This window comes from Otolemur garnettii, unplaced genomic scaffold (assembly GCF_000181295.1).
Source record: "Otolemur garnettii isolate 467f Iridium unplaced genomic scaffold, OtoGar3 scaffold00067, whole genome shotgun sequence".
Taxonomy (NCBI): Eukaryota; Metazoa; Chordata; class Mammalia; order Primates; family Galagidae; genus Otolemur; species Otolemur garnettii.
This window is the reverse complement of record NW_003852462.1, coordinates 1,652,604-1,679,755: the sequence shown is the minus strand read 5'-3', so window position 1 is coordinate 1,679,755 and position 27,152 is coordinate 1,652,604. Positions and strand designations below refer to the sequence as shown.

Here is a 27,152-nt window from a genome sequence, read left to right as displayed (position 1 = left end):
CAAGCTGAGGCAGAGGGACATGGCAACCATGGCAGGAGTGAAGAGTGGCAGAGCCAGGGGTCAGAGCTGGGCTTGCAACACAGGTCTCCCAACCACCCTGCAATCCACTTCTGCATAAAGGCCTGGGATGTTGGGTTTGTTCCGAAGGGGGCCTTCCCACCTCCTCTAGCTCCTAGGAATCCCAGAGGTCTCAGTGGGAGACAGCAGCATTATTCTACCCTCCAAACCCTGCACGGCCTCGGAAGCAGATTAATGCAATTATCTGGGTAATTCTGACTCAGGAGGGGCATGAAAGAGGCAAATCCTGCCTAACTCTGGAGTGTGGGGCTTCCTTAGTCAATGCCTGGAACGATCACAGGTCTGCAGCGCACTGGGCCAGGCCATCCGCCCCGAGCATGCCACCCTGAGTGCGCGGATGACTGAAAGTGATGGGCATGGGATGGGCAAAGGGACCTCAGTGGCCACTGCCCACAGGCAGACTGCAAATGAGCCCAGCACGACCATCCGCCCAGGGCCCCTGGGCACCGTCTGTGACCCCTTCACAAGTGCACTTTGCTTCCCCTTTACAACTGTCAATGGGAACACACCGGCCACAGGAACAAAACTCCACTTCTCTCGGCTGCAAACGCCACCCAGTACTGCTGACATCATAAACCTGACCTTAGAACGGAGCCTGATTGGGCCCAAACATCCAGCAAACGTGCAGTGGGGACACTCCGAGTAGAGGGATTAGCCGGCGACCTGTGCTGTGCCGTGGCCAGTCTCCTTCCAAGCCACACACGGGACATTCCACACTGTGCCAGGGCCCATTCGTCTTTCCTAGCTTCCTGGAGCCTTGGCCACATGGCCACACAGGTGACACGGGGGTCCTCCGAGTCCTCTAGCGTGGACTGCATTGAAGCCTGACATGTGTGTCCCTATGGTCTTCATCTGCCAGCCTTGCTTCCTGGGCAGACCACCTGTGCCCTCTGCATCCCCAGTGCAACTTTTCTGCCTGTGCCAGTTCCTATGGACCCGAGCCCCTCATGACCAGGGCGAATTACCATCCACAGACAACTGGGAGCCTTGTCCGGGGGGCTTCCTGCTGCTCACTAGTGTCTGGGCAGCCTGCTCCAGACATTGGTCCCAGAGTGCTCAGACCCAGCTCCCCCAGGCCACCAGCTCCCTGCAGACCTCAGCCGAGCAGCTAAGCATGGATATGCATGCAGGATGGGTGAGGTGTACTCACAGCAAGTCTTAGGCCACAGAGGGAAGTAGCATCTGCCTGGGCACCAGCCCCCACCCCCTGCCCCAGCGCTCGGGTCACCTCCCTGTCCCAGCAGCAATTTTCTTACTACTGCTCAAGGAAACAGATTTATAGACTGTAGAATGCACATCTGCCACTTCACAAGGCATCAGGGGCCCCACCATGGGCTTGTGAAGGGCCTTCCAGCACGGGCCCCACCATGGGCTTGTGAAGGGCCTTCCAGCCCCCCTGGACTGCTCTGAGGGGCTCTGCTCTATGCCAGAGATGCCCAGGCCCCCTGGCCGTGCCCTCAAGGGCTCCATGCCGCTTTCTCTCCTGTGCACGCTCCTGCCCAAGGGGGTCCCTGCCCACCTAGTGGGCCAGGAAAAGGTCCACCCAGCCCTGTGAGGCTGCTCACAAGGAGGCTAGTGAGGGACTGGTGAGGTCAGCATGAGTCGGCCCAGGCTGGAGAGCTGGTTCTCCCAGAGGGGTTCTCACCAGCTCTGTGGCCTGGCACAAGGACACCTGAGAGAACTGGGAAAAAGTACTTATTGGGGTACTTCTGTGTGACCCCAGGGAATGAGAGATACGGCAGGGGGGATGCAAACCCTGGCCCCAACTCGGTCACTGCCGGGTGGAGTTAAGGATCACTAACAGCTGTAGGGTGGCCCTGGGCCTGGCTATTGCTTTCTGTGAACTGGAGTCAGGGCCAGGAGCCCAGACTCTTGGGGGTCCAGACCCCAGGACAGGATTACTTGCATGGGGCCCAGAGACTGGGAGGTTAAATCTAGGGCAGACTACCTGAATGCCTGAAGGTAGGAGGTGGGCAGAGGGGCAGCCAGCACCCTGCCCGGGGTAGGATTCAATGCAAACCACCTGCCTCTGCGGGCGGCTGCATGGCCGGCCAGGAAGCCAGTCCAGCCCTGCCCTGGGAGCACCCAGCCAGCACCCACACACCCTACAGCTTTTCATCCCCACCAGGCTGGCCCGGCATTCAGATTCTGCTTCCTGCTTAATCCTCGTTTTCTTTAAAAAGTGGATTATGAAAATCCCATCTGGAAAATTAATTAATGTATGAATTCAACAAATATTTACTGAGCACAGCACTATGTTCAGTATTTATTTTTTATGTGACCTCTTGTTTCTCCCGCCCCAGGGTTTCTGATTTTGTTTTTCTTGCCTTTCAGGTTTCCGGCTGGTCCATGTTCTACAGCTACTTCTAGTAACACGCTCTTCTAATTCAAGGGTTAGGGTGCATTTCTTCCTTCTGCAGCTGGTCACACAGGCACATATCAAATCCCAAGTGTGCTGCAGCCCCTGGGGGCCTCTGTGCTAGTGGGGGGAGCAGACCCTCTGAGCCTACCACCTTCTCAGAGACTGAGTGGGGCCCCGGCCAGCCACAGGGTACCCACCTTCCACCCCACTTTCCTTCTCCCCTTGTTGGGGCTCTGGCTCAGGCTAATTGGATTCCCCACTCCGTGCTCAGGGGCACACTGTCCCAGTGCAGGCCCCTGCATGGGCACCCCTCCACCCCCGGGTCCCACTGCCCAGTCAGCCTCTCCGTCCTGCTCATCACGTGTGCTCTGAAAGCTGCACCGTCCTCTGAGGAGACTCTACAATGGCAAATCAAGGAACAGCCGAGACTTCCATGTCCCCAAACCTCACCATGTGCTGGTTCAGAAATGGACAACCAGGGCCCCAGGGGCAGGTGTGGACTCCGAGGAGCTCAGAGACACTCCCAGGAGTGACCCTTTGATGGGAGGGTGTCTGTCCCTTGAGTGGTACAATTTCTTCCCTAACTGCTGCCCCCAGACTGGGGGGATCAGTCTGGGTTTCCTTGGCTCGCTTTTGCCCTGAAGTGTGTTCCCACCCAAACCAATTGTTCCTGCCCAAAGGAGTTGTAAAACTCACACTCAGGGGTGTCCTGCCCCCATGCTACGTTCAGCTCTGCTTTTGGGGGCTCAGCACCCACATACACCACAGGGGTGTGGATGGACCCTGTGTATACGAGTCACCAAGCCAATTCTCACGTTTCTTTCAGTAATTTCTTTAAATGGGAAACACTGAAATTGGTTACAAATGTTAACCCTGTAAAAGCATCGTTCTGTGAAGACTTGGGTGGCACCACCGGTCACGTGCCTCCTGTCCTAAATTTAAACCACTCCCAGGTCCCTACTCCTCACTCTCTAATTCAGGTGCAGGATGGGGAGACTGGCCTGGAGGCCTTGGGATCAGCATTGGGCCTGGGGACACTTGGGATCAGGTGTGGGACTAGGGCATCTTCTTCTGCCACCTACAACACCCGGGAATGATCCCCAAGGGGACAGTTAACGCTCAGTTGTGCCCTTAAATGTAGGGAGGTGCCAAATTCACTTGGAAACTGAGCCTTTGCAGATATAATTAGCTGAGTTAGGATGTAGAGGGTGTGCCCCGACCCAGTGTGACTGGTATCTGTACAGAGATGGGACATATGGACACAGGGAGAAGGCCATGAGGACACAAAGACAGGCATCTCGGTGGTGCGTCTAGGGGACAAAGGGGGCATCTCAGGGACAAAGGTGGACATCTCGGGGGAGAGGTGGACATCTCGGGGGTATGCTGCCACACAGTTAGGGGTTTCCTGCTGCTTCCAGACATTGGGAGGGCACAGGAGCAAGTGGAGTGCCAGGCTCCAATGCCCACAGGGGCCTGTGGTGGCAGCACCCCGGCACCCTAATGCAGGGACAGCACTGTCCCTAGCTGGGGCACCTATGCTGTGTCCGGGGAGTTTCCATTGCTCATTTAGCTGATGACCCCCCCTCCACCTTGTCTCCTCTAAACACACTATGGGACGAGAAACTCCACAGATAAACCAGGGCTGTAGGCTCCAGGGTATGGCTTTTCTGCCTCAGTAGAAACAGCTGACACACTGGCTTCTGGCGATCCCAAGTGACAGCTGCCTGCTCAGGGATGGGAGGGCCCCAGCAGGGAGGGTACAGCCTCCGGGCTGGGGGAGGGGCCCTCGATGGAAAGTTATCCACCTTTTTCCAGATCCCTAAGAAGGGTCTCCCCAAGTCCTCATCTCTGCACCTCCCATCCATCAGAGCTTCATATGCCAGGCTGGAGTCGGGTGGGCCTGCAAGACCACTGTGTCAGCTCCCCCATCCAACCAGTGGGGAAACTGAGGCCTGGAGATGGTGGTGGCTTGTCTGGGGTCTGAGCAGCATTCAGTGAGTCCCATTCTGAACCAGTTCCCTCTCTTTGCATAGCACTGAAGCCCGCTTGCCTCTATGCCACAGATGTCTTAAAAATCTGTGCTTTGCTTTTTTTTCTTTTTTAGAGACAGAGTCTCACTATGTGGCCCTCGGTAGAGTGCCATGGAGTTACAGCTCACAGCAACCTCCAACTCCTGGGTGTAGGCGATTCTCTTGCCTCAGCCTCCTGAGTAGCTGGGACTATAGGCGCCCACCCGAACGCCCAGCTATTTTCTTTCTTGCAGTTTGGCCGGGGCCAGGTTTGAAAACTGCCACCCTTGGTATAGGGGGCCGGTGACCTAATCACTGAACCACAGGCACTGCCCTGTGCTTCCCTTTTTAAAAAAGGATCAGGCATTTAAAGAGATCAAAAAGTAACAGCTCAGAATGTGCAAACTGTCCCTATCTGGGACCACTAACGGGGTCTATGTAACACAGTCCAAATAATGAAAATACGAAAGACCCAACATGGGGTTTACGGGGTCCTTGCTCCCCTGGGAGTCTAAAGGTGCTTAGACCAAGGCCAGGAACTGAGCCCTGACCTCCCCCCAGAGCAGCTGCAGGAGCCTCATCTTTCTCAGCCTCTCCTAGCTTTTCCCACCTAAGCCCAGGAGGAGGGATGCACCTGTTGGCTGAAACTAGGAGCAGTGAATAGACTCAGGTTGTGCAGGTAAAGTCTGATGTCCTAGTTCTAGCTGCTCTGTCCACAGCTCTCAAGATCTGGTTTCCTCTGATGCAATGTGGAGGTGATGGGGGTGAAGGGACAGCTCCAAGGGACTCTGTACATGAGGAGTTCGTTGGCAGGTGGAGACAGCTACACCCAGAGAGCACAGATGAGTGGCCTCAGCCCCACCACTTCGCCCAGAAACCTAAGAATGTAAGGAACAGCCCTAAGCAGGGCTAAGCAGGGCCGAGCAGGGCTGAGCAGCTGGATAGCCCTTCTGATCCCAGCCTCAGAGGGTGGTGGGGGACCCTCCACTGTAAAGGAGCCCCCTGCCCTGGGAACAGGGAACCGGGCACGATAACCAGGAGTGTCCCCTGCCCTGGGAACAGCAATCTGCCATGATAACTAGGAGTGTCCCCTGCCCTGGGAACAGGGATCTGCCATGATAACCAGGAGTGTCCCCTGCCCTGGGAACAGGGATCTGCCATGATAACCAGGAGTGTCCCCTGCCCTGGGAACAGCAATCTGCCATGATAACCAGGCACCACAGAAGCCGGACTCACCTCTGTCCTTAGCTGAGACAGGGCCAGAGGCGACTCACTTAAGGGTGGATGAAGAAGACGGTGAGTTTGCCCACCCGGGAGCAGGGACACACGGGGGCAAGGAGGAGGCAGATGCCACCCCAGCTGCCCTCTCCTGAGGGTTCACCCCCACTGTCTGGGAAGCCCACCCTGTGTGTGCTGGGAGTGGCTGGGATCCTAGACCTCCAGGTGTCACGGGGAAATGTGTGTACAGAGACCCACACCCCCTGGGCCACCTTCACATGGACAAGTCCCCTGCAGCCGGCTCTAAACCACTGTCACCTGGACTTGGCACCACCTGATGACAACCGCAGGGCCTGAGCTCACCAGGGCGCATCCAGAGGGCTGAGGCTCAGGGCAGAGCAAGGGGCTGGGGTACAGCTGGGCCCCGTGTGGGTGGACTCTGGACATCTAGGTGGACTCTTCACAGCCTGCAGATCCCCTCTCAGCTGCCGGTTTTGTCCACCCCCTGCCAGCATTCAAGTCCACGCAATTGAAGTGCCCCATGACGCCGTGAATTTTACAGAGGAGGGAAGTGTACTTCCTCCAACCCAGCCACTGCTGTGATAGTAACAATTCGAAGGCTTTTATCAAAATGTGAAACAAACCTTTTCCACCCAGCCGCCGCCTCCTCATCCTTTCCTCCCCCTCCCCTCTCCCCTCCCCCTGCTCAGCTGTCATTCTTTTCTTCCTGCCCTTGGGTCAAGGCCACAGGCAGCGTCTCCTGGGATGATGCTGAGGTCAAGCAAATGGACACGACAACGGTGATGGTTACAAGTTTGCTCCTTTGGGGTTTTTCTTTCCTAGTCCCAGCCAGGCTGGCTGAGGGCTGAACATCCCCAACTTGTACATTCCTAGGAGGGCCAGGCACAGCCAGGACAACCAAACTGTGCTTCAGATCCCGCAGAGGACTCACGCCTGAAGGGAAGTCCCCAGCCAAGGGCCTTGGTGGAGCCCATGGTTCTCTGCAGGTGCCAGCTCTGGCCAAAGTCCTCCCCTGTCCCTGACTCACAGCATCACATCTTGTGGTCCCAGGCGGTCAGCAGGGGGACACGGACAGAGGTCCCTTCTGTAAAGACAGAGGTGAGCCCTCAGCCTCTGCCATGAGATGACGTCCAGAGTCTATTCCCTTTCCCAGATGGGCCCTAGGATGCTGGGCACTTCTGAATTTCCTGGGTGGGAGAAAGAGAGACAGAGGAGGCATGTGCTCCCCAGCCCCTATCACGGCTTTGCTGTGCTTCAGAGGCAAGGGCCGCAGCACACCAACTCGAGCTCAGGCCTGAGGAAGGATCCACTGTGGTCCCTCTGAGAAGACAGTACAGGGTGGGTGGCAGCAAGGGCAGGTGCCTGGGACTAGCCAAGTGGCCTCCTGCTAGGAGTGCCCCAGGGCTTCAGTCCAGCCGACATACCTGGCTAGGGTCTCATGCTCCAGCCTGGGGAATCTTCACATGTGTGAAGCATATCAAAGTCCACCCACGGGGCCTCAGCAGCTCCCCTGGGAACCAAGCTCCAGCAGGCAGGGCACCTATTACCTCCTAGAAGCAAGCCTTCAGCTGGCCGAGCAAGCCTGGTCCCTAGAGTGGACAGGGAGGGAGCACAGGCTGGCCAGAGGCCTCTGCACACATCAAGCACAAGGGCTGGCATGGGCCACTCAGCAGAGACCTGACAGCAGGGGGACGAGGCCTGCAGGCTGTTCTGTTAGAGTCACTGTCACTCATTTCCAGCCCTATGACCCTTCACACAGAACAGGGCTGGGCAGGGGCTGGGCCACCTCTCCTAGACTCTCAGGCCCAAAGGCCCTACCCTATTCAATGAATGCCCAGCTGGGTCTCCCAGCCTCCCTGGGCTCCTGGTATCCCCCAGCTATTTGCAGCTCACATCTCAGGGTACCCAGAGGTACCTTTGGGAATGAGGAGTCGCCAGGCATCCTGATCCCCCCTCGCCCCACCCTGCGCCGTGCTCTCTTGAGCCTTCGCTGAGCGCTGGGGCTGCAACATCGGCTGATAAATTAGTCTGGAGGGAAGCAAGGCCGCGTCTCCTTGTAAAAGGTCACCTCGACTTTGTTCTGGGTGAGGGTTTATCTCAGCTGCTGCCGCCACAGACAATGCCTGGGGCCTAAATGGCAGAAATCTTAGCCTTGCTTGTGAAATTACGGTGCTGATAAGCCAGAATGGACTTTAGAAAGATCTAAATGGGAAAGGAGTGGATGTCGGTATTTTGGAACATGATTGAACAGACACGACACAATGGGAAGCACAATTAAACTGGGCATTAGCCCAGGAGGACGGGACTCCCAAAGGCCAGCCGAGCGCTTCCCGGGCCCTGCTAGAGGCTGCTGATCCTGCCCTGTACCAGCCACCTTCACCAGACGCCCCCGGGACGGCAGCCCAGGCCCAAGCACCGGCCCAGCAGGTGGCTGCACTGCAGGCCGGCACCCCTCCTCACACGGCAGGGGACGGCAGGGATGGCACCCTCAAGCTACTCCCCAGAATGCACAGGGGAGCTGACCAAACGCACAAGCTGGGACCCGCCATCCTGAGTGCTCCCGGGAGCTTAGAGCCAGTGAGGCCCCTGTAGCAAGACAAGGGCAGACCCCTCCCCAATGCCACACACACTGAGCCACGCCCTGACGGCCTGACGGCAGAAAATCAACACTTTTAGGCTGTTTTATTCGTGTATGTTTTAAACAATAAGGCCTGGCCAGAGAAGGCCATGTGGATCAACTCCTCCATGACACAAAGGACTCTGGCTCCCAGCCATCCCCTAGGGGCCTCTGCCCGGATAGCAGACTAACCTTTCATCCCAGGGCTGACCAGGTCACTGCACGTGGCTGCCCTCAGTCAGATTATACCCAGCCCAGGGGATGCCAGGTGTCCATGCTAGCTTTAAGCAGCTTCTGCCGGCGGGCAGGTGCCCCACAAAGAAAGACAGGCTGCAGGGGACCCTGGGCCACTGCCCTGGGTGGGCCTATGAGTGTCTTTCGCCAAGGCCAAGGAGGCCCATGACAGCTTCCCACCCCAGGGGATGGCCTGGCCCCCAGGAATGCCCACCATGGGAGACATTCTGATAAGCAGGCCTGGCCTGGCTCTGCAAAATCTGCTGCCTACCGCTGGCCTCGGCAGCAGCAACAACGTTTATGCCCTTGTCCCATGACCCAGGGAGACTTTTTATGGCCTGGAACGCCTGGGACTCTTGCCTGACCCTGTGGGGAGGGAGGGCCATGTAGGAGCTAGTGGGCAGGTCTTGTGTGGCTCCCCAGGGATCAGTAGGGACAGCACTGCCCCCTCGACAGGGCTGCCCTCCCACCCCTCTGCTCCCTGCTGGGAAGTTGCTCTAAATTGAGAAACGTCCAGTACAAATTACCCGTCCTGAGGATCCTCCAGTCTTAGCAGCCTGACTGCATCCTACCTCCCCAGGGAAGGCTGTAGGAGCCAGAGGGCCAGAGAGGCTGCCTATTCTCGGGGCAGCAAGAACTTGAGCCTGAGCCCCAGCCCCAATCGACAGTGACCACCCTGGGGTGCAGAGTCAGGGGTCTCAGGTCTGTGCCACGCCTGCTGGGTTCCATGCGGATGCCAGGCTGCAGGATCAACTGAGGGATGGGCAGGCTGAGTGCCCATGGGGGCCTGGGGGCCACTCAACGCCGGGCACATAGGAGCAGTGGGACCCATCCTGCTCTCAGCCTGTGCTGATGACAGGAACTGCACACAGTGACACAGAGCAGAAGGACACCGCCTGGGTCAGGGCACTGCACGCCTGCCCCAGCCAGCCTACCCTATAGGACTGTCCCCCAGGGAGGCTCACAAAAGGGGGAGAAGATGCTGACACCTCCAGTGGTGGGGCCCCCAGGCTGCTCCTAGGGCCTTAGTACACCTTTCCTGCCCTTCCTCTGCACCCCCCAGCTGCCCCCACCAGCTCCCACTAGGCTTGTGGTCAAAGGGGGCTCTGTCCCTACCTGTGGTGGCTACACCTCTGGGAACCAGCCTCCCATGGGGGGATTTCGGCCAAGGACCTTTACCCCCTAGAGGGAGGCCCCTACCTGCTACTCAGCATTGCTTATTAGAATGCAGTTTCCGGGGCCCACTCCACCAATTCTAACCTAGTAGGCAGAGGGCAGGGCCCAGAATCTGCATTTTGGAAGTACCCTGGGGATTCTGAGTACAATCCTTTGAGGACGACAGCTCCTTAGGACTCCATGACCAGGCAGAATTAGGGGGTCTCAGCTCTAGACCCCACAGGCTGCTAGAACTGAGGACACTGCAGTTCTTGCCTGAAAAAAGCTCTATTCTCAGGAGGCCCCTTCCCACACTGACTTATCTGTGGCTGGTGGCCCTTTCTGGGGTCTGGAGAGTTCTGGTACCATAGACAGCTGCTCACAGTGAACACAGCACACAGCTCCCTGCCAACCCCCCAGACGCTCTCAGCCCACTGTGGCCCACGGGGCTGGGCTCAGAATCTGCTTTACAGACAGGAAGCCACAGTTCCAGGCAGGGAGGGAGGTCAAGGTCATGTTGATGACACAGTAACTGAGCAGGGCCCGGGCCATGGTGTCCTTCCATCAACCTACTGGGTTTCTTCTATGTCCTCAGCCTCAGTTTCCTCCAGGCAAAAAGAGGGTTGGCCAATCCTAATCATTGCCAGGAGAGTGGCTGAGGCCTTTCCTGTCGCCCAGTGTGTGGCTGCAGGGCCTCGCCGAGCGCACGGAGGCGCTAGGTGCCTTGCTGCATTCCCTTACTTTGAAGCCCTCCCTTTCCTTAAGGAAAAGAAGGAAGGAAGGAGGAAGGGAGGGGGGATAGGAAGGGACTGTGGGGCACCTTGTTCTCAAAGGCAGCCTTTGGGAGGGGCTGAGCTGGCTCCCCAGGGAGGAATCACCTCCCTCCTCTTCTGATGCCCGGGCACTGGGTGTCACCTCTGGTTCACAAGCAAACCGTCTCGAGTGAGGGTGGGATCCCGGTGTCACTGGGGGTGGGGTGTGAGATGTGGATGGCAAAATACCATTTAAGAAGTTGGTATTCATGGATGTCTCTCCAATATGAAAAGAAAATATTTATTTCCTTTTTCGCTTGTGAATCAGAATGCTCTATTTAAAGAAAGTACCCTCTGCCGGGCTGCGGCTGAGTTATTACCCCTTAAGGAAATAAAGGAGAGCCATCAGAGGTATTCTTAGTCATCTCTCTCCTTTTTTCTAAAATTCCTTATATACCCGTGTCTCGGAGCTGGGCCTAAGATAGTGCAGGATTTCATGGCATTCTTGGGCTAAAAATGTCTGGACTTGATGTCATGGTGCCGGGAGAAATGGGAAGGCTGTGGGGCTTGACTCCTGTGCTGTCAGCTGCAGGGACGGAGATGCCCTGGGCTTCTGAGCACCTCTGACCTCAGGGGCGCCTCCAACTCGCTCTGCCCTGCCAGGGTCCCACCTCTCTTCAAACCCGGGGAGGGTTCCTAACCCGGGGGAGGGTCCCTAAGCGCACTGCTCTGTTCTCTGGGGCGCATTGACATTGGCGCACATGACGGTTTGGGTGGCTCTTTATATATAATGTTCTGCCTCCACAAAACATTCAAAGAATTATTGGGGGGGGGTTCCCTGTAATGTTTCTTGGCCTTGCTAAAACTCCCTGGCAGTGAGACTGAGAGTGGGGCAGCCCAGTGTCTGAGTGGGTGAGCAGTCCAGGGAGAGGGACCCAGCTTCCCAGGCTGGGGCCTTAGTACTAGGTGTCTTGAGGCTGTGGAGGGTACTCCCTGTGCCATGGGCAGAAGGAACAGCAGAGGAGCAAGTTCTGCCTTATCGATGGTGAAGTTCAGATGCTGCAGAATGGAGCCCTCCTATTTGCACACCTGCTCTGGCCTCCCTCCCCAGGCTGCAGCCCATGGCAGACACCCTGGCAGCCCTGCCTGTTCCCCACTTGGAATTAAAAAGATAAAACACGTTAGTGTGGTCTCAAAGCTAAACCCACCAAGGGCGCACATGGTGCTGTGCTCAGCTCCAGGATGGGAGGCACAGAAGGGGCCGGGAGGGTGCTCCCTGCATCCAAAGGGCTTCTGCCGCACCCTGAGACACATAGCTAAGTAACAACTGCCCTCAGCAATCTTTCTAAGTACGGTCTGTCCTCCCAGCTACCATGCAGGACTCAATGTGCTGGAGGGTGGGAGTGCTCTTGTGGCAAAGCTCGGCCCTCGGCCCCCTGTGCCCCTTGTTCCTGCTCTAGGTTCTGGCTCTAGACCCCAACTGTAGATTAGAACCTTCTGGGAGCTTCAGGACACCTGTGCTCAGGCAGGGTTGCTGGGACCTTCAGTCTTGAACCAGGACACTGCTGGGCCAGGGGGTGGTTGTCCCCTGCCTGGCCACAGCTCTGCCTCCCCGTATGCTCCCAGGCAACCCTACATGCAGTCAAGTGAGACCACAGCCCCCCTCCTGCCTTCAGGTCCCAGATGCCTGAGAGAGACTGAGACAGGTTCCTGACTCTTCAGTACAGATGTTTGTGGGGCTGGGCAACTCTCACATTTTCTTTGCAAACTCAGCAGATATCACTGGGCACAAGGCCTGTTCCTCCTCCACCGCTTGAAGGATGCACTTTCCACAATCACCTGAGCATGGATGGGAGCCCTCCAGGATGGCTTTCCTGGAGCACCACCCCAGGGTCATGGGTCACCTGGAGCTGGGTGGGGCCAAAAGTGTTCCCTGGCTGCTGACAGCTCCAGGGGCTCAACGAATCAGCCTAGCCTGCTGACCGGGCGACCCTGGACACTGGAGCTCTTCCTGCAGAGGCTGGTGGCTAAATGAAACACTTTGAGGTCCAAACCAGCCACTGGCCACCAATGGGTATTTCTCCTTCCTCAGTCTAAGAGCCCGAGGCAGCCTGGTGGTCTCCAGGAGAGGCTACGCCTGGCCCTTCTGGGTGCAGCTGCCCCTCCCCTGGGGGCTGGGCAGGAGCAGAGAGGCTGCTCTTCTTGGCTGCCAGGAATGCTGGTGATGCTTATGCTTTTAACACAGTCCAAGGCCACCCCTGGATGTGCTATCTTCCTAGTGGTCTTGGCTGGTCCACCCTTCCCATGCTTACAGTGCATGTGAATCACCGTGGCTCCTGTTTAGTGTCCTGCTGACTCTCAGAGGCCTGACAGGGCCTGGACTCTTTGTTTCCACAAGCCCTGTGGTGCTGAAGCCACTGGCGTTTCAGGCTCAAGGGCCACATTCTGGCATCCAGAGTCTTCATGGCAATGTGTTTGCCACACCTGTCCATCTCTGGGCTGACTGTGATTTATTCTGTGGTCACTATGCTATAGGGACTAGAGAGAATTGAGCCAGGCTCAAGGAGCCCGGAGAATCTGTCCCGGAGGGGAGGGTGTTCACACCTGCTGTGCTCAGACCCAGTTGGGCCAGAACTCGCTGGCTCTCCAGCCTGGACACACAGGGTCTCCGACCAGCATTAGGGTCTGCTACTGTGCAAACTGGAAAAGGGAGCCTCAAATGTGAATCCTGCCTGTGGCCCTGTACCCCAGTCCCTCCGAGCAGAGCCCATCCCCATGTAAGCCCTAAGCAGGCCAGGGTGTGAGAGGTGCTCATTGCAGGAAGAGCTCAGGTCTACAGGGCCAGTGAGCCCCTAGGGGTCCCTTCTAAGGGCCTGGACCTGGTAATTAACCTGGAGCCTAGAAACTTCTCTTCTGACTCCTGCAGCTCAGAAATCTTTCTGGAACTCCCAGAAGAAATATCCCCTATAATCACAAAACATGTGTGACCTCAAACACAGGTGCTCCGAGCCACTATTCAAAGCTGCCAGACCCAGGCAGGGAGCTACATGGATGCCCTTTGAGGCCAGAGCCACCCCCCAACCTGGTGACCTAGAGTGTGCATGTGCCTCACAGCCACACCAGGCTGTGGTCACCACTCAGAGGAAGGGTCCCGGTGATCCCTCCATCCCACGCCACAGGCCTGGCCACACCTGCCCTCTGTCCCTCCTACCATCAGACTGAACAAGGTCTCAGCCCTGGGGATCCTGGAGTGTTTCCTCAGCCCTTGGAGAAGCTGGTTCTTGATGCTGCTTCACGATGCCTCTACAGCCCACAGAGGGCCTTGGTGCCAGGAGGTCAGGCTAGAGTCCCCACACTGTGCCCCTCTGCCCCAGAGCCAGATGCCCAATGGGGCTATGCCCAGCTTTCCTCCCTGTCCCGCCACTTGAGGCTGGCTCTTCATGTTCCCTGGCTGGGGGCAGAGAACTAATTTTCTAAAATACACAGGCAGACAAGCACAGGAGGGGTCCTTCCCTGCAGGCCCACACCTTTCGTCAAGGTCAGAAGCTTCTGATAATTCACTCTATTCCCCAGCTGTTGGAGAAGCTCAGGTCCACGGGGGTAACCAGCTGGCCCTAGAGCCTGCTGAGACCCCCACGGGCCTCCAGCGGCCCTGCAGGTGCCAGTTTGGGTTCCACATAGTCTTGAGCTGGAGAATTGGGGCAGCCCAAGGCCTCTGGGACCTTTCCCCTTTAGCTCCAGAGCCTCCCACAGGCCCTGAGCCAGACTTGGCCTGTTTATTGACTGAACAAACGAACACGTATGTTAATATTCAGCAACTAACGCCAGGGGACGAGATAGTCCACTTGAGTAAATTCTTCAGATAATTGAAACCCCATCAATTCACATTAACATTTTTCTCCAGCTTCTTAAACAGAGGCAGCCATGTTTATTCAGCAGAAAATGTTTGAGTGCCGACCGCGGGCTGAGCACCAGCATGGCCGGGAGCCTTTCTAGGGAGATGCACTTCCCGGGCAACAAGCAGTCCCAGTCCAGCTGGTGGCTCACTCAGCAAGAAACTGTCCCCAGCACTCCCAGTGACCGGGTAGACTCACTTCCCTGGGCAGGTGGCTTCCCCAGCCCCTCCCAGAGCCTGCCTCCCTCTGGGCTGTCACTGGTGGTCACCTCTTAATTAGCAAAATAAACAGCATGATGATAAATGTCATGATTTACTCAACAAATGATCAAAATCATTGTTTTTGCAGACTTCAGGGCAATAAAATGCAGTCACAGGGTGATTTATTCTGGGCAGGGTGGGCCTTGGTGTTAGCAGGGAGAGTGCGTGTGATGTTTCTGGAGAAACCCAGCTGGGTCCAGATGGAGGCAGCTCATCCCGGAGCCCTGCCCACCCCTGAGCGGGAGCCCAGGGGACATTTCCACGCACAGATGCAGCCAGAGCCAATCCAAAGGCATCTGACTCAGGATGCATTTCCTAGCACAGAGGTGGGCACTGTCTTGGTGTGCCCCCAAAGCACCCAGGAAAAGGGGGGTCCTGTTTATCAGAAGGAGGAGGCAGAGGGCAGGAAACAAGTGATGGGGAGGAAGAACCACAGCTGCCGAGCTACCTGAGGTCCTGCTTGGCCAACAGAATGTTCCCACAGAAACCAAGATGCCTAGGACCCAGCTGCTGAAGCCGCAGCCACCTTGCAGACAGCACGACTAACCCCTCGACCCCTCAGTCCCCCAGGTAGTGGGTCATCCAAGGCACATGTTGCTGGGCACCATGTCTCTCCTCATGAAAAGACATAAGGAAATAGGACCTTCTTAATTCATTTCAGCTGTATGGTCCCAGATAGGAACACTGCTGCCAGAGTAGAAAGGACTCTTTCCACAGTGGCCCAAAATGACACTGAGAACCACCAATGTGACTTTTATTTCAAACCGGTCCTCAGAGGGGCCTGCAAGAGAGGGGGCTGCTCCAACCCCCTGTGGATGCCAGTCCCAACTCCCGGGCCACCCCCAAGGGCAGCCTCCCTTAGGAGCTCAGGGAGGCCCTTAAACCGTCCTCCCAGCCACCTCTAAGGAGACCATCACCAGGCCGGGTCCTTCTCAGGTTTCATCCATCATCTTCACTTGTCCTTTTCAGTAACTGAATATCGTATAAACTGCAGTAAAGTCCATCACCCTGATTCATAAAACTCAACTGCCAGTGTGAGAGTGAACAATGGCACGCATAAAGCCCGGACGTCTGTGTTGCTGGGCTCCTACTCTGGCAGTCCCAGGCTCCCCAGGCCCCATGGCATGGCACTGTGCACTAGGGCTGGTCACACCGCCTCTTAGCCACTCTGGACTAAGTAGCACAAGTGCCTGGGGGTCTACAGGCACGCCCCCAACATCCCCTCCAGAGCCATGCAGAGGCCCCGGCCCTGGGGTCTGGATGACCCTCTATGGCAGGTCCCTGTCCACAGCAATCAGAAGACCCACGGCCAGGGCAGAAGCCAGGACAAGTCCCCAGAGGGCAGCACCTGCTTCTCCTGCCCTATCTGCAGTTCACGCCCCAGGAAGGCAAAGCACAAAGTGAAAACAGCAGCTGACCAAGTCAGGGGACCGGTGGAAACCCCAGGCAGGCTGCTTAAGGGCAAGCCCATCACTTTTCCTGCCCCCAAAGCCCCAGGTGAGGTCGCTGCAGCTGGGGAGAAGCTGCTTTGACCGTCATTACTTATTTCAGGCACAAGTGGCTTTGCCCTAAGTGTCAGCCTTCCTGTTCTTACTCCTGAGGGGGTGGGGGCTGCCCACTAGACTCTGCCTTGGCTTTCTCATGCCCCCGACACACACAAATGCCTCAGCCCCCTGGCAGAAAGCAGGAAAGCCCAAAGACAGGTCACAAAGCCAGGCAAGTGGTGCCTGAGCTTGCAAAGAAAACAAGGTCGGACAGGACGATGCTGGGTCCAGGCAGGTGCGTAGGACACAGATATCCCCAAGCACTGGGTGAGAGGCAGCCGCAGGTCACCGCTGCAGAACCAAGCTCTGTGCAGAGATGGGCGGCGCACCCCAGAGGGAGAGCGTTCCCTCACGTATGCAGAGAATAAATAATGTGGCAAACTCCACTGCACCGACCGGTAAGGGCACGGCCCAACCGGACCTGGCACCAGCTGGGCCACTGTGATATGGGCGATTTCTTTAAATAAATGAATAAATTTAAGCAAACAGAAACTTGTATCAGAGCGGACAGGAACAAAGTCGCCCCAAGGTCATCCAGAGCGCTCCCTGAAGGCCTCATTCGCCCTCTGACCATCTAGAAGCCACCTACTAATTAAACAGTCAGACCTTCCTGAGTGCGTCAAACACCCTGAAATTTCTGTCCTGCGCAGCTGGGCAGGACAGGCTGCCGCTGCCAGGCCAGGCCCATTGTCACAGCCACGTGTCTTGAGAAATGGTCTCTGAGCTCTAGAAAGGAAGACCCTACAGGCCACGGAACATGTTACAGGCCCATTGTGGGTGTGATTCCAGCTCTCTCCCCCTCTGGCCTCTCCTGAAGGTGACCCAGGGTGAGGCCCCCGCACGGGGACTCATGTCCTCTAGGTGACAGGGGATGCACTGGCTCCCTGAGCTATGACTCCATCACCTGGGAGGACCATGGACTCCACTGTGGCCGTCCTCTGATGCATCTGGAGCCTCACAGCTCACTGTTGTGCCCAGGGCCTCGAGGTGACAGTCAGGTAAAGGCTTCTACGTCCCCACGTCCATGACAAGAGCCACACAAAACTCCATGGAGTCTCAAACCACCTGCCTGTAGGCTTTGAGGAAAGTGGGCAGCTTGGGCCCCACTCCAGGTATTAGCCCACCCAGGCTTCCTTGGAATCCATAGCATCAGTTGTAAGTGCTGATGGCCCCAGGCGATCTGGGGGGCACATGAGACCCCCAAGGTTCCAAAGAGGGCATCTGTGCACCTGCATCTCTAGCGGGCAATTTCTGTGTGAAGTTCAATGTCAAGGGAAGGGGAGCTCAGACCTGAATCCCTGGCTCACTCTGAACAGGAAATAGAGGCACAGACAGTCTAGGAGCTTTTCCAGAGCCACAGAGTGGCTAGAAGAGGTGGCAGGACAAGACGTGACCCCTGCCCCACTGCCCCCAGCTCCTGCCATTAGGGAACCCAACTGCTTGGCCACTCAGGGTCCTATTCTGTCCTGGGACTGTGCCCTTCCTAGAACTGACCCCAATCTAAGTACTTTGGGAGGTTGAGAAACTCCAAAAGGAATCTGGGTTTGCAATCCCATTTTCCACCCAGGCAGGGATTCTGCCAAAAATATCACTGAAAATTGGCTTGCTGGGCCTGGCAGAAAGGCTGGGGCCAGTGAGGATGAGTGCCCCCATGGGCCTCTTAGTCCCCACAAAACCACTGTGAGAGCCTCCGAAACCAGGGCCTAGTGTGCCTCATGGCCTGAGCAGGACCCATCTGGGCGCCCCAGATCATCTGCCTGACCCCTCTGCTGTCCCCAAAGCAGGTCCAGCACGCACAGCTCCAGAACCCTCACACCAGCCAAGGAAACGTAAACAACAAGATATCCCTTCCTGGCAGCACAGGGCTTGTGTCCCCTTGTCCTGGGAAGTTGGAGCTCCTCTCAAGCAGCTTGCTGACCGGGGCAGGAGGGCAAAAGCCTGGGTGTCAGTGTGCACAGGGCATTGGGGGCAGCACAGGACTTGGCCTGCAGTGACACCCTGAGTGAAGCTGCCTGCTTGCAGATATTCAGTTATCCTCCCTGCCACACCAGGAGCATTAGCGCCTCCACCCCAGTGGGCAGCACATGATATTTTAAGACATGCACTCCTGAAAGTCATGTTTTAGGGAGAAGAGAAACCCTGCCTCCAGGCTGACAGGCCACCACGAGGCCCCTGGCGCTTTCTGGGCTGTGCACGTGAGCCCTGGGGCACAATAAGCACAGGTGGGGACAGGCAGGGGCACTCAGACACGCTGCCCAACAGAGGCCCCCGCCTGGCAGCGGCTGCAAAAACACACTGAACACAGACAAAGCGCTAGGATCAGCCACACTCAGACGCAGGTGCTTACCTCCCATCCAAAGTCAGTATCCTTCAGAGTGGCCCGGGGTGCCGCCAGGAAGGGGCCGAACCTCTCCCCAACTTCCAGCTTCCTCCTGGCCCAGATGCCCAGGCCAGCCCCTGGGACAGAGGACTCTCGTAGCTCGAAGTCTGGTGGGACAGGAATGTCTTCAGGAATGTACACCGGGGCTTCATAGGGCGAGCCCTCCTTGGGGGTGAAGTCCTCGCTCGTGGGGACGGGCGACATGACACTGTCCTCAGTCTCGTCCTCGGCACTGTGGCCAGCCAGCAGATCCGGGTCAGGCTCATACATGTTATTTACAACGTCACCGTCACCTGGAGGAGATAACTCAGCATCAGCCTCTGCAGCACCCCCCCACCTGTGTGTGAGGCTTGGGGACCACCTGGTCATCGGGCCCTAATGGGAACGGAGGGTTGCAGAGGCCCCGAAGGCTTCTGGCTGCCATCCCCACCTCTGCTCCATATTGAGCCAAGGTTCCTGAGGATGAGTGAGATGCTAGCAGGGAGTTTGATGGACCAACATTTGTGATAGGCAGCACAGCCTAGTCCTCCCTGCATCTGCCCTCGGGCCCTGCAGCCACATGGGGACACTTGGAGGGTTTCTGCTTTAGAAGAACAAGAACAGCAGCTGCCTGTGCCTCACGGGCCAACCCAGGGCTCATGGGAAACCACTTGGTCCTCAGCTGTGGCCTTGGAATCAGGGAATAGATAGGTGTCCATGTTCTTAGGAGCACTGGGAACTTGGGCCACTGAAATTTTCCCAGAGCTACTGCCCCCGAAGGTGGGCCACTCTAGACACTCTGCTGGGGCTGCCCTGGTCTCAGGGAAGGTTACTGGACGTTCCTCATGACCTTGTGGTGGGTTCACATCAGGCCTGCTGAGGCCATGGGAGTCACAGGACTGCAGGTCAGCAGACTGAACAAAGAAAACGGTCCCCAGCTCATTTATTTGAGATGTGTCTTCCTATGGGGTCAGTCCTAAGAGAAAGTTGGTGCCAAGACGGTGTGGCCTAGAACCACACCAGAGGGCAGCTTGAGGCACAGAGGAGGGGAGGGAGGGCGTGGAGGGGGTCAGACCCCAAGGAAAGCTACTCCACCCCTGGGCCTCCATCCCAGAGCACCAGCCAGAGATGCCAACAGGTGGATGTTCAAAATTACCAAAAGAGAGAGCCCAACATCCACCAGCAAATCAGTGAAGAAACAAAGGGAGCTGGGTCCGTACAAGAGAATCAGGTTATTCTGCCTTAGAGAGAACGAAGCTCTGACACTTGGGACGGCACAGATGAACCCTGAATACCTAGTGTCCAGCGAAAGAAGCCACATTGTCCAATTCCATTTCTATAAAGTGTCCCTGGAGATAGGGCACAGAGTGGAGGTGGCCAGGGCCTAGCAGAGGAGCAGGCAGTGGCCATTAATGCCACAGGGTCTCCATGTGTGGTGACAGTATGTCTTGGCACTGGACAGAAGTGGTGATTACAGACAGGGTGGATATACGAAACCTCACTGAATTGCTTACTTTAAAATGCTTCCTTTTGGGTGGCACCTGTGGCTCAAGGAGTAGGGTGTCAGCCCCATATGCCAGAGGTGGTGGGTTCAAATCCAACCCTGGCCAAAAACTGCAAAAAAAAAAAGTAAAATGCTTCCTTTTTATATAAATGAGTTTCACCTCAATAACATTAAAAAGGGCAGGAAAGAGTGAGGAGGGTCAGGCAAAGGGCAGGTGGTAGCAGCACCAGGGCTGAGCCCCACCGGACACCCCAAGCCCCTGGGCACCTCCCACTCCCCTCTGGAGCTTTCTGCCAAAGTCCCCCTCTGCTGCTGGTTTAAAAACCGGTGCAAGTGACCAGTCCTGTGGTCCTATTGGTCTTTGTCTCTCGGGGCTCCTGACATCATGGGTGAAATAGAAGCATCCAGGGAGATAGGAATTTTTTTTTTTTTTTTTGCAGTTTTTTTGGCTGGGGCTGGGTTCGAACTCACCACCTCCAGTATATGGGGCCAGTGCCCTACTCCTTTGAGCCACAGCCACAGGAACTTTTAAATACAAGAAAAATGATTTCTGATTCCTCACACTAGTTGCAAACAGATCAGCACAAGAAGTAACAAAATGTTTTCTTTTGAAAGAAACCAAAGTCTTGGGGGAAAGAAGTCACGGGAATAACACTTATTTAATTTAGCAGCGTTTGCAGAAGTAATTATTATGTTTTAAGTGGCCAACAGTTCCTTTTTAATTGACTGTGGGCTCCTTTCAGAAACACAACAACACAACTACAGCCGCTGTTCCCTCCACCCCAAAGATCTGAAGTTGTTTAGTTTGAAAGGAATCCCCCCTCCCCGTAAACCTCCCCATTGACTTCAAGTGAAGGTGAATTAGAAGGGGTAATTAACACGCAGCCTCATTGCTTGAGTCCCTGGCTGTGGAGCTCCCAGCAACACCGCCCCTGCCACCACCATCCATGGGGCCTCAGATGGCAGAGGCAGGGGCCAGTTGTTTCCTGTCCTGCCACAGCCCAAGTGCACGTTCACCCAAGGGCTCCTTTACACAAACACTATTTTTGTGTTTGAATTCTACTTCTCCCAACCCTTCACCCACTAAAGGAGAATTGGCCTTTAAGGGCGTATTTAATTTATGGGCCAAGCAAACAGCCTGGGAGAGAAAAGTGTTGTTCCTGCTGATTAAGGCAGGTCCCTGCATCACCAGCCTCCTTCCCAGTGGTCACAGAGGTTAAGCAATTGCCCACAGCCTCCAGGAAAGACTCAGGTCTCCCCACTGCTGAGAGCAGAGAGCTCTTCTTTCAAGGGTGGGTGGGAGGAGGGCTCATTAGTGTGTGGAAAACATTTTGAGAAAGTGAGGTGCACGGACCAGCCCCATGTGCCCCAGGGAAAGCAGGGAGCCTGCTGGGAGTCACTGGACTCTTCAAGGTCCCTGGGGCAACCAGAGGTGTGGGATTTAAAGATCAGCCTCCTCGGGCACAAGCTCCAGCCAGGACACCCTCTGGCCTCCAGGCCCTGCCACCCAGGCTTCCACGCCAACAGGTGTGTTTCTGGCAGGCACCCCTTGGAAGGTCAGAATGCAGTGTGCCAAGACCGAGAGCTTTCCATGACTTTGGAAACACAGGTGGGCAACAGATGCTGCTGCTCTGAGAGACCTGAGTCCTTCCTCTGAGTCCTGCAGTGATCTCACTCTCAAGGTGCAGGACACAGGTGTCACTCCTAAATTTTCCTTTGGGGGGCCTAACAATATGACACAAGCTGGGGGGGGGGCGGTGCCAGTGGGAGAAAGTGTCCAGGCACAGCCAGCACGTGAGCTGAGCATGCTGGGTCCCAGCCAAAGCCACCACGAGGGCCCAGGAAGCACCTGCTGGAGGCGCCGGTCCAGCCAGGTCTGTGTTCCAGGTGAGCATCATGCCGAGACCCCTCTTGGAGACTCACTGCACACGGGTCCACATGCACATTCTCGTCCTTTGGTCTTGTAATACAAGCCAGAGAAGTGGAGGCACCCGCTGCTCCCAGGCTGGGTCCTCAGCCCCTCCCTCAACCCCTCCCCCAGCCCTGGCCCCTCCATCCCCTTGTTAGGGCTGCGGCTCCTCCAGCCTCACAGGGGAGTCTTCTGCCCCCTCTCACTCAAGCAGCAGGAAATCATCCCCCCAAAGCAGCTGCCCCCACGTCTCCCCAGACAGCCACGTCTACAAAGCAAACCCATGGCCAGGATTTAGGGGTCTAGGGAGAGAAAGAGGCCACATGGCCTGCAGAGGCTCCCTCCCTCCCTGTCCACTGCCAGCCACTGGCTCTGCCAGGCGAGCAGCGCCCTCAAAGGCCATTGGTAGAGGTATGAAGCCCGAGGGCACCTTTCCCAAGCCCGAGCCTGTAGTTAGCGGGACAGGCAGGTTTAAGCCTTGATCCGTGGCCAGCAGAAGTGTGCAGGGATATTTCTGAATAATACATAGTTTGTCACTGTTCCCTTTCATTGTGTGGTGAGTTCAAAGGAGAAGATGTGAGTCCTGCAGGCCCCACCATGCAGGGATGGCAGGGTGGGCTAGGCTGTGCGGCGTGAGCCCGGTGCCCAAGCAGAGTTCAGCTGCCCCACCACCTGCCTGGTAAGCACCTAGTCCAGGCCCAGGAGGGTCCCCCAGAGTATCCTGACACCAGCCTGGGTGTCACTGCTTCACTGTGCCACCACAGGTCCCTGGGGCCACTGTGGGCCAGAGCCGGGCCTCCTTCTCAAAGCTCAGAACCAGTCTCCCTGGCTCCAGTGTCCTCCCAGGTCACCAGCACTTGCTATAGGACGATTCCATCCCACGGGAGTGCACAGTCATGTCAACCTGTTCAACACCAGCCCCCAAGTTCCGGACCCTTCCACCTATCACACTATGGCCTGAGAGGTGTCGGTCATCAGGCATCTGCAAGGCCACCCCTGAGCAAGAAGTCCAGCCCAGTGGAGAGGGACAGGCCTAGTGGCCACCCTCAGGGACAGAAAGATGGCTCTTTGTAGGGGAGCGGCTGCCAGGCACTGGGGGCTACATGAGGACAACTCAGCTGGTCAGTGGGGCTGGGACTGGCCACAGTGATGTGTGGACCTCCAGAACACTGAATGAAAGGCAAACTTGGGGGCACCAGTCACCTCAGGCCTCTGGGGAGGTGGCTGTGCCCATGTCACTTTCCTGCACCAGCTGGGCACCAGGTGCCCCAGAGCTTCGCAAAACCGAGGAGGTAACTGTGCTGCAAGCACTCGGGGTCTTTCTGCATCTGCAGTAATCCCAGTGACAACATCATTGAGGAGAATGCCCACTTCAAAAAACAACAGCTCTTTATTCCCCCGTGTGCCTGCGAGAGGGCTGGTAAGTGGCTCTGATCATTTGCAGAGCACTTAAATGACTCCTGTCTAGCTCAGAAGGGCTGGTCCTGGCCCAGGGCGGGGAAAAGCTGCAGTGAGAAGGGCTTTTACCAAAAGTCCCCAGACAATAGACCCAGGGAGAGAAGCAGAGAGAAAGTAGCGCTTGCACACTGCTGGTGGGACAGCACACGCCACAACCTCTGTGCAAAGTCGCATGGAGATTCCGCAAAGAACTCAAAGCAGACCCACCACATAATATGATCCAGAAATCCCACTGCGAGGTATTTACCCAAAGGAAATAAAGTCACTTTATCAAAAAGACACCTGCACTCACAATTGCAAAAATGTGGAAACAACCCCAGTGCCCATCAATACACAAGAGGCCCACGGTGGCTGGAACACAGAGCACTACTCGGCTATAAAAATCAGGGTGACTAGTGTCTTTTGTAACAACCTGGATGCAGCTGGACACCATTCTTCTAAGTAAAATATCGTAAGAATGGAAAAACAAACACCCAACACTCAGCACCAAACTGGACCTACAGGTCAGCATCTGTGCACACATGGAGGTGGAACTCAGTGGGAGCCAAGTGTGTGTGTGTGTGTGGGGGGGGGGTAAAGTAACACCTCACTGGTGTAACACGCACATTCTGGGTGAAGGGCTCATATTTTTTCTTAAATCATACCAAAACAAATCACGTAACCAGAACATGTGTGTGCCCCCGTAATATTCTGAAATACAGCTGGGGAAAGTGGAATAACAGATGCAGAGGCGAGGATGGCCAGGTTGCCCCAGAAGCCTCAGGAGCATCGAGAAGCATGTCCTGCATGGGTCCCTGAAATTCAGGATTATAGAAAACCTAAGGCCAAAGGATCTGATGGCAGAGACAGAAAATTCCAGGGGGTAATAATTGCAGGCTGTAAACCCCCAAATACATCATCAGTTAATTCCTCATCATGCTTGGGGAAAACAAAGTTGGTACCAGCCAGGAAGGGGCCGAGGTGCTGAGCACCCCCCAGAAAAACAGGTGTGGACCCGGAAGCAGCTTGTCCCTTAGCTCTCTGGGCTCTGGGAAGAGGTTGTCCCAGATCACTGTGGACCCGGGTCACCTTGTAACCTTCCACAAGGAAGTGTCAGCCCAGGGAAGAGGGGCTGAGGTTGAGGAAGCATCCCCAACCAATTAAGGAACACTGTCCTGATGTGCACACAGAACCCAGCCCTGAAGACTTCCATCCTGGTGTAGACCTAGTGCCCAGCCTGTGGCTGCTGGAAGTAGATAGGCCACTAGAGCCACAGTGTGTTTGCCTTCAGAGAGGCAGTCACCTGGCGGCCTGCCAGACAGTGACCCCTAGGAGGTGGCCCAGGAGTTGATGCCCCCCCACTGTAAGGTCTAGATTGGTACCTGCCCTGGGCAGGGGGCAAAGCTTACTGGGATGGCCCTATGATGGGCAGATCTGGGCCTGGACCTCAGAGCTCCAAGCCACCCAGACCTCCCTCCAAGGACACATTTGGGATAACGGTCATTACAGAGGTCCCCTCCTCCCTGCTGTCCACTAGCCGCAGCCTGGTCGGGAGCTCAGTCCAGTTCTTCACAAATGGCTGTTTCCCAGCACCCAAGAGCAGTGGACTGCCCTCCACCAGGTACCATTCTGCGCCCAATCACCTGCCCACTCTCTGTCCCCAGGACCTATATGGTTCTATAAGTCTGTGGTGGTCATTTGTTGGAGACCTGCTGGATACGGCCTCAGCCCCAGGCCAGATGGTGCTGGGCACAGGATGCTGGGCTGGAACCAAGTGGATACTCAGAGTCAGATAGGGTCAGACCACATCTTGCAGAGCTGGACTGGACACTAATGTGAAGCCTTGTGTCCTCATCTAAAGAAAACCAGGGAGTTCTCAGGGGAAAGTGCAGACCTGAAATGTACTGGAGCTGCCTGTACTGTGTGGCACCAGCTGTATCAGGCCATGGTGCCTGGGGAGCCCCACTTCAATGGTCAAGCTGCCAGGAGCAGAGGAGAAGCAGCATTGCTGGCCACTGCAACTTGCCTGGCTCACTGAGCTCTGGGAAGAAATTGTCCCAGATCACTGTGGACCTGGGTTACCTTGTAACCTTCCACAAGGAAGCGTCAGCCCAGGGATGAAGCGTTGCCAACAGATGAACACAGAAGTGTCTTTGCCCACAAACTCTGCAGGTTCTGGGATGAGCAGATGACAGGAGGAAACGGGGAAGGACATGGTGGCCTTCTTTCCTGGGGAGTGCAGGCCCCCAGCAGGACTTCTGGGAATGCGTCACAGGCATGCAGGAACAGGTGATGTGTTAATAAGTTGCCATTTAGTATCAAAAACCAATCAACAGCCACCTGGTCTCTAAGAGTAGAGAATTTGAGCTTTAATTCACTTTTCCCACCAGAAGCACTTGCAGGAAGACACCTGTCTGCCCAGCCCTGTCCAGATTCCAGCCCATCCCACCACTGGAAATGTGGCCGGGGCCTTGCAGATGGATGGGCAGCAGGCAGTGGGGTGAAGGGCCGCGTCAGAGGCTCCCCTGGGCTGTCTGTGGGCTTTAGGTCTAGACCACTACAAGCCACTTTTTTCATCGAAGGAAATACTCTGAGTATTTTATTGGGTATAAGTGGACCAAACCTTGCCATTGTCCTTAAGTGTCTCTGTCCTGTCGCCTGACATCTCTGGCCAGCAGAGCAGCCACAAGCCACTTCACAGTGCTGGGTTACATTTCCTGTCCCACCAAGGCTTGGCCATACCTCTCGAGTCTGCTTCTAACTGAAACGTCCTGCATAGGAGTGGCCAGACACTATAGCCTCCTGCCTTCTCCAGAGTTCTTGCTCGGCTCGGTAGACCTGAACCCCCACCAGGCTCACCTGCAGCAACGGCCCTGGACTACGGGCACCCCCTTAGAGAGGCAGGACTGCAGTGAGGCCTCAGCCCAAAGGCCAGCTCCAGGCTTATGTACCCCGGGCAGCAAGCAAGTTCACCAGGCCTTCCTAGAGCAACATTCAAACCTTACTTATTAATCCAGTCCAACTTAGAAAATAAATGTGTCCACAAAGGTGAGGCAAAGTTTCAGGACAGAGAATGCCTCAGTCACCACTCTAAGCCTTTGAAGAAGCATGGTCCCCACTGACCACATGATCATTCCATTCTAGAACTATTCTAGGACTGGCTTCAGAAGGATTTAAGTTAAAGAAGGCAGTTCTGACCAGACCTGCAAAGTGTCCTGGCCTTTAGTGATAGCTACCCTCAAGAACAACACAAGAGGTACAGGGCATGGGTGGGTGGTGGAAGAATAAATGGATGGATTGGTGGATGGATGGATGAGTGGATGGATGAATAAATGGATGGATGGATGGGTAGGTGGGTGGATGGATGGATGGATGATTGGATAGGTGGGTGGGTGGATGGATGAATGGATGGATAGATAGGTGGGTGGGTGGATGGATAAATGGATGGATGGATGGGTGGATAGGTGGGTGTGTGGATGGATGGATGGATGGGTGGGTGGATAGATGAATAAATGGAAGGATGGATGGATGGATGGATGGATGGATGGATGGATGGATAGGTAGGTGGGTGGATGGATGGATGGATGGATGGATGGATGGATGGATAGGTGGGTGGGTGGATGGATGGATGGAAGGATGGATGGATGGGTAGATAGGTGGGTGGATGGATGGATGGATGGATGGATGGATGGATGGATGGATAGATGAATAAATGGATGGATGGATGGATGGATGGATGGATGGATAGGTAGGTGGGTGGATGGGTGGATGGATGGATGGATGGATGGATGGATAGG

At 56.0% G+C, this 27,152-nt stretch overlaps 1 protein-coding gene across 1 annotated transcript in view; it reads right to left on the bottom strand.

Annotated features, from left to right (window-relative positions):
- The window catches only part of PRDM16 (PR/SET domain 16), a 307,694-nt gene that overhangs the window by 182,774 nt on the left and 97,768 nt on the right, over positions 1–27,152 (bottom strand). Inside the window, exon 2 of the mRNA XM_003793212.3 lies at positions 18,494–18,819. Coding sequence (XP_003793260.1) covers positions 18,494–18,819 — 326 coding nt within the window. The remainder of the gene's footprint in view (positions 1–18,493; positions 18,820–27,152) is intronic.